Consider the following 6561-nt stretch of genomic DNA (forward strand, 5'->3'; position numbering starts at 1 on the left):
AGAGGGGACAAATCTGAGTAATCCTCATTCCACTGACTTAGCATGCATAATTGCAGCGGTCTGAGATGCAGGCGCGCAAATGGCACTATGTCCATTGCCGCTACCAGTAAGCCGATTACGTTCATGCACTGAGCCACTGACGGGCGTGGAATGGAATGAAGGACATGGCAAGCATTTATAAGTTTTGATAACCTGGACTCCGTCAGGTAAATTTTCATCTCTACAGAATCTATAAGAGTCCCTAGGAAGGAGACTCTTGTGAGTGGTGATAGAGAACTCTTTTCCACGTTCACTTTCCACCCATGCGCCTCATAAATGCCAGAACTATCTCTGTATGAGACTTGGCAATTTGAAAGCTTGACGCCTGTATCAGGATGCCGTCTAGATACGGAGCCACCGCTATGCCTCGCGGTCTTAGAACCGCCAGAAGTGAGCCCAGAACCTTTGTAAAAATTCTCGGGGCAGTGGCCAACCCGAAGGGAAGAGCTACAAATTGGTAATGCCTGTCTAGAAAGGCAAACCTTAGGAACCGATGATGAGCTTTGTGAATCGGTATGTGAAGGTAGGCATCCTTTAAGTCCACTGTGGTCATGTACTGACCCTCTTGGATCATGGGTAGGATGGTCCGAATAGTTTCCATTTTGAATGATGGAACTCTGAGGAATTTGTTTAAGATCTTTAGATCCAAGATTGGTCTGAAGGTTCCCTCTTTCTTGGGAACCACAAACAGATTTGAATAAAATCCCTGTCCTTGTTCTGTCCGCGGAACTGGATGGATCACTCCCATTACTAGGAGGTCTTGCACACAGCTTAGGAATGCCTCTTTCTTTATCTGGTTTGATGATAACCTTGAAAGATGAAATCTCCCTTGTGGAGAAGAAGCTTTGAAGTCCTGAAGATATCCCTGAGATATGATCTCCAACGCCCAGGGATCCTGAACATCTCTTGCCCACGCCTGGGCGAAGAGAGAAAGTCCTGGGCGAAGAGAGAAAGTCCTTCATGCTGTCTTGGGGGCAGCAGCAGGCTTCCTGGCCTGCTTGCCCTTGTTCCAGGACTGGTTAGGTTTCCAGGCCTGTCTGGAATGAGCAACATTACCTCTTGTTTTGAAGCGGAGGAAGTTGATGCTGCTCCTGCCTTGAAATTTCGAAAGGCACGAAAATTAGACTGTTTGGCCTTTGATTTGGCCCTGTCCTGAGGAAGGGTATGACCCTTGCCTCCAGTAATGTCAGCAATAATTTCCTTCAAGCCAGGCCCAAATAAGGTCTGCCCCTTGAAAGGAATGTTGAGTAATTTAGACTTTGAAGTCACGTCAGCTGACCAGGATTTAAGCCATAGCGCCCTACGCGCCTGGATGGCGAATCCGGAATTCTTAGCCGTTAGTTTAGTCAAATGAACAATGGCATCAGAAACAAATGAGTTAGCTAGCTTAAGTGTTCTAAGCTTGTCAATAATTTCATTCAATGGAGCTGTCTGGATGGCCTCTTCCAGGGCCTCAAACCAGAATGCTGCCGCAGCAGTGACAGGCGCAATGCATGCAAGGGGCTGTAAAATAAAACCTTGTTGAATAAACATTTTCTTAAGGTAACCCTCCAATTTTTTATCCATTGGATCTGAAAAAGCACAACTGTCCTCAACCGGGATAGTGGTACGCTTTGCTAAAGTAGAAACTGCTCCCTCCACCTTAGGGACCGTCTGCAATAAGTCCCGTGTAGTGGCGTCTATTGGAAACATTTTTCTAAATATAGGAGGTGGGGAAAAGGGCACACCGGGTCTATCCCACTCCTTGCTAATAATTTCTGTAAGCCTTTTAGGTATAGGAAAAATGTCAGTACACACCGGCACTGCATAGAATCTATCCAGCCTACACAATTTCTCTGGAATTGCAACTGTGTTACAGTCATTCAGAGCAGCTAATACCTCCCCAAGTAATACACAGAGGTTCTCAAGCTTAAATTTAAAATTAGAAATCTCTGAATCAGGTTTCCCCGAGTCAGAGATATCACCCACAGACTGAAGCTCTCCGTCCTCATGTTCTGCATACTGTGACGCAGTATCAGACATGGCTCTAACAGCATTTGCACGCTCTGTATCTCTCCTAACCCCAGAGCTATCGTGCTTGCCTCTTTATTCAGGCAATCTAGATAATACCTCTGACAGGGTATTATTCATGATTGCAGCCATGTCCTGCAAGGTAATCGCTATGGGCGTCCCTGATGTAATTGGCGCCATATTAGCGTGTGTGTCCCGAGCGGGAGGCGAAGGGTCTGACACGTGGGGAGAGTTAGTCGGCATATTTTCCCTCTCGACAGAACCCTCTGGTGATAATTATTTTATAGATAAAGACTGATCTTTACTGTTTAAGGTGAAATCAATACATTTAGTACACATTCTCCTATGGGGCTCCACCATGGCTTTCAAACATAATGAACAAGTAGGTTCCTCTGTGTCAGACATGTTTAAACAGACTAGCAATGAGACTAGCAAGCTTGGAAAACACTTTAAAACAAGTTTACAAGCAATATAAAAAATGTTACCGCGCCTTTAAGAAACACAAATTTTCCCAAATTTTGAAATAACAGTGAAAAAATGCAGTTACACTAACAAAATTTTTACAGTGTATGTAATAAGTTAGCAGAGCATTGCACCCACTTGCAAATGGATGATTAACCCCTTAATACCAAAAACGGAATAACAAATGACAAAAACGTTTTTTAAACAGTCACAACTGCCACAGCTCTACTGTGGCTTTTTACCTCCCTCAATACGACTTTTGAAGCCTTTTGAGCCCTTCAGAGAAGTCCTGGATCATGCAGGAAGAAGCTGGATTTCTGTGTCTGTAATTTTTGCTGTGCAAAAAAACGCCAAAATAGGCCCCTCCCACTCATATTACAACAGTGGGAAGCCTCAGGGAACTGTTTCTAGGCCAAATTCAAGCCAGCCATGTGGAAAAAAACTAGGCCCCAATACGTTTTATCACCAAACATATGTAAAAAACGATTAAACATGCCAGCAAACGTTTTAAAATACACTTTTATAAGAGTATGTATCTCTATAAATAAGTCTGATGCCAGTCGCTATCACTGCATTTAAGGCTTTACTTACATTACTTCGGTATCAGCAGCATTTTCTAGCAAATTCCATCCCTAGAAAAATATTTTAACTGCACATACCTTATTGCAGGAAAACCTGCACGCTATTCCCCCTCTGAAGTTACCTCACTCCTCAGAATATGTGAGAACAGCAAAGGATCTTAGTTACTTCTGCTAAGATCATAGAAAACGCAGGCAGATTCTTCTTCTAAATACTGCCTGAGATAAACAGTACACTCCGGTACCATTTAAAAATAACAAACTTTTGATTGAAGAAATAAACTAAGTATAAAACACCACAGTCCTCTTACGACCTCCATCTTAGTTGAGAGTTGCAAGAGAATGACTGGGTATGGCAGTGAGGGGAGGAGCTATATAGCAGCTCTGCTGTGGGTGATCTTCTTGCAACTTCCTGTTGGGAAGGAGAATATCCAACAAGTAATGGATGATCCGTGGACTGGATACACTTAACAAGAGAAATAGAGAACAGGGAAGTATGTCTCTACTGTACAAACCAATCATATAAGCTAAAAATTCATATTGTTATAACAAACTATATAGCAAGTAGCAGAGACTGACCCACATAGACCGCATCGTAGTCACGGCTGGCTCTGTATCTAACCCCCACCTCTCTACAAGGAGCTCTGAATACAGTAAAAAACTTCTAGCGAGAAGCAGGATCTCTAAAAGAAAAAAGCAGTGGAGACTGCACACGGAGACTGCACCAGTTATATTTGGCTCTGTTATCTCACATTCACAGTAACGAGCACTGTCTCAGAAAAAATGGTGTCTAAAATTCCAGCACTTAGAATTAACCTCTGTAAAAAAGAAGGACTTACCTCCTCGTGGGATACCTCTGAAAAGATCATCCCCAGGTTCCTTCCGCCGCCTACAAAGCGTTTGCAGAACTTCCATAACATTGGAGATAAACAACAAGTTTCCTAAGGCTGACAAAGTGTGTGAAAAACAATGGTGCTGCGTCACTAAGTAAACGATCTTCCCATAGAAGCCATGTCCCAAACAGCGCACAACAAATACTGTATGTTTCAGCATACAAATTGACATATTGAAGAATTAGACTCCCATTTCTCAATATATTATGCAGACAAATTCTAGTCGGCTCTGATAAGCTCATTCCCTCACAGTTGCATAAGGGATTAAAACAGGCATATAGATAGTATAAATGCCCTGTCTCCCTTAATAAGAATAGACCACCCTGCTATGGAGAAACAATTCCAGACTGCTCACAGCCCTATTATCCTAACCTAGGATAAATAAACTTCCAGACCCAAAACAAGTGACTTAGGTGCCACCCGGTCACCCCTTGACAATGAAGTCCTGAGTTGTTAGCCATCTTAAGAAAAGTAAACAAAGGATTTAGCCTCCAGGGTTACTGTTGTAGAGCAGATACAGCATCTCCAGGTTTATTTAGCTTCATCATATATCTAACAGGGAGAAAAGAAAGAACAGAGTAACCAACCCTGGCTTTCTTTATTAGGGATAGCAATAATGTTAGAAGTAAAACAAAGACAACCTTGCTGCCTTCTAACTGCTAAAATCCACCATTACTCTTACTAAAGAGATTGACATGGACACAGCATAGCCCCTAATCCTTGCTTGCAGGGAAAAATACCCATTAAAGGATTAAATATCTTCAGACACGCACAGCCTCCCTTGACAGAGGCAAAGAGAATGACTGGGGATTATGGGTAAAGGAAGTTACACTTAACAACTTTGCTGGAGTGCTATTTGCCTCCTCCTGCTGGCCAGGAGTTGAATATCCTACTAGTAATTGGAATGACGTTGTGGACTCTCCATGCCACAGGGAAGAAATCAAATTTTCAACAGAGTTTGGACCTTAAAGGGACAGTTTACTCAAAAATTTTCTCCCCTTTAATTTGTTCCTAATTATCCATTTTACCTTCAGGTGTTTATTAAATTGTTTACAAGTAGCTCCTTTATCCTTATATTGGCATTTGAAATTGTTAATTTAGCATGTGGTATCCCCACCTATTCTGAAAGTTTGTGGCCGCGCGTACCAGCTATAGATAAGCTTTGTAAACACAGCCAGCAGAAGAAATTACACTCCCAGTGTGATAAAGCTGAGATAAGGTAATAAAATGTTGATTTTCCATTGTTCTCTCAAAGTATTGGTGATTGTTTTAAGGACAGATATTAGATAAAGAAGCAGGTATATGTGCACAATGTGATACAGTAATGAGATCTGATTATACCTACAAGCTCAACCTATTTTATTAGGCTGTGGCTTCAAAAACACAAAATCAGAGCTTTAATATACAGAAATAAACCTTAAAAAGCTAATTTTCATAATTGTTTTACTTTGCAGTTGGTAAAAAAAGCAATTTTAAACACATTAAGGGAAAAACTATTTTACAGTATACTGTCCCTTTAACATCTCTATACTATGGAATTGTTTTCCTCCTTTTTCAAAGGACATTTTGGACAAGTGTTAGCAAATCTGATAAGGTATTCCTGCTGTAAAAGTGAGAATACCATGTAGAATATAATCAGATTACTACAGGGGATATAGATGCTTGTGCACACATGTTTGTGAGTTAATGTTATGGTATAATCTATACCATTTCCCTTATATGTATTTATTTCTTAAATGTTTTATTTCTGTATTTATACTTCACACCCTTTATTATATTAAACTTAATTGTAGAAAGATAGCTGTTACTTTTAAGCAGCCTTTATATTGGAATATAGTTAATTTAAAAAAAGATCTTACCTTTCAATCATATACTCAAAATGGCTTATTTTAGCTAATCCTGCAGAAAAAATCTGCACAGCATGTGAAGTAAGAGAACGATGGATATAACCACGGTAGTGAAGAAAAAGAAGGGCATCAGTCATCTGAAGTAATAAATGTACTAAGGTCTCCATGTGCAGTATCGGAAATTCTGAGCGCTGAAGAGGGAATATTAGACAATTGAAAACATATTACAGTATAATGTTTCTACAGATCTTAAATGCAGATTAAAGTATTATTGAAGGACAGATTCTGTAGCTTCACAGCTTTCTAAAATATTACAACTTTATCATCAGGATGGTTTAGAGCTTATACCCAAGGTAAGTATTTTTATTTATTTCTCTGTTTATTATTGCATTGGCCAACGGTATAATTTTGTAGTAATCAAATTATGTATTTTAACATCTAGGGGCCGAATTATCAAGGCTCGCCGGGAAACAGCAGTTATTAAGCAGCAGTCTTAAGACCGCTGCTCTATAACTGGTCCGCCTGCTCTGAGGCTGTGGACATCAATCTGCCCGATCCTATACAATCGGGCTGATTGACACCCCATGCTAATGGCCGATTGGCCGCAAATCTGCAGGGGGAGGCATTGCACAAGCAGTTCACAAGAACTGCTTGTGCAATGATAAATGCTGTCAGCATTCATCAATGTCTGCCGGACATGATGCGCTGAGCGGATCATGTCAGACAGACCAA

The 6561-nt window shown here is 40.9% G+C and overlaps 1 protein-coding gene across 1 annotated transcript in view; it reads right to left on the minus strand.

Annotated features, from left to right (window-relative positions):
- TEX14 (testis expressed 14, intercellular bridge forming factor) overlaps window positions 1-6561 on the minus strand; it is a 733261-nt gene that overhangs the window by 209435 nt on the left and 517265 nt on the right. The window contains exon 11 of the mRNA XM_053705409.1: window positions 5842-6020. Coding sequence (XP_053561384.1) covers window positions 5842-6020 — 179 coding nt within the window. The remainder of the gene's footprint in view (window positions 1-5841; window positions 6021-6561) is intronic.

Source organism: Bombina bombina, chromosome 3 (assembly GCF_027579735.1).
Source record: "Bombina bombina isolate aBomBom1 chromosome 3, aBomBom1.pri, whole genome shotgun sequence".
NCBI lineage: Eukaryota > Metazoa > Chordata > Amphibia > Anura > Bombinatoridae > Bombina > Bombina bombina.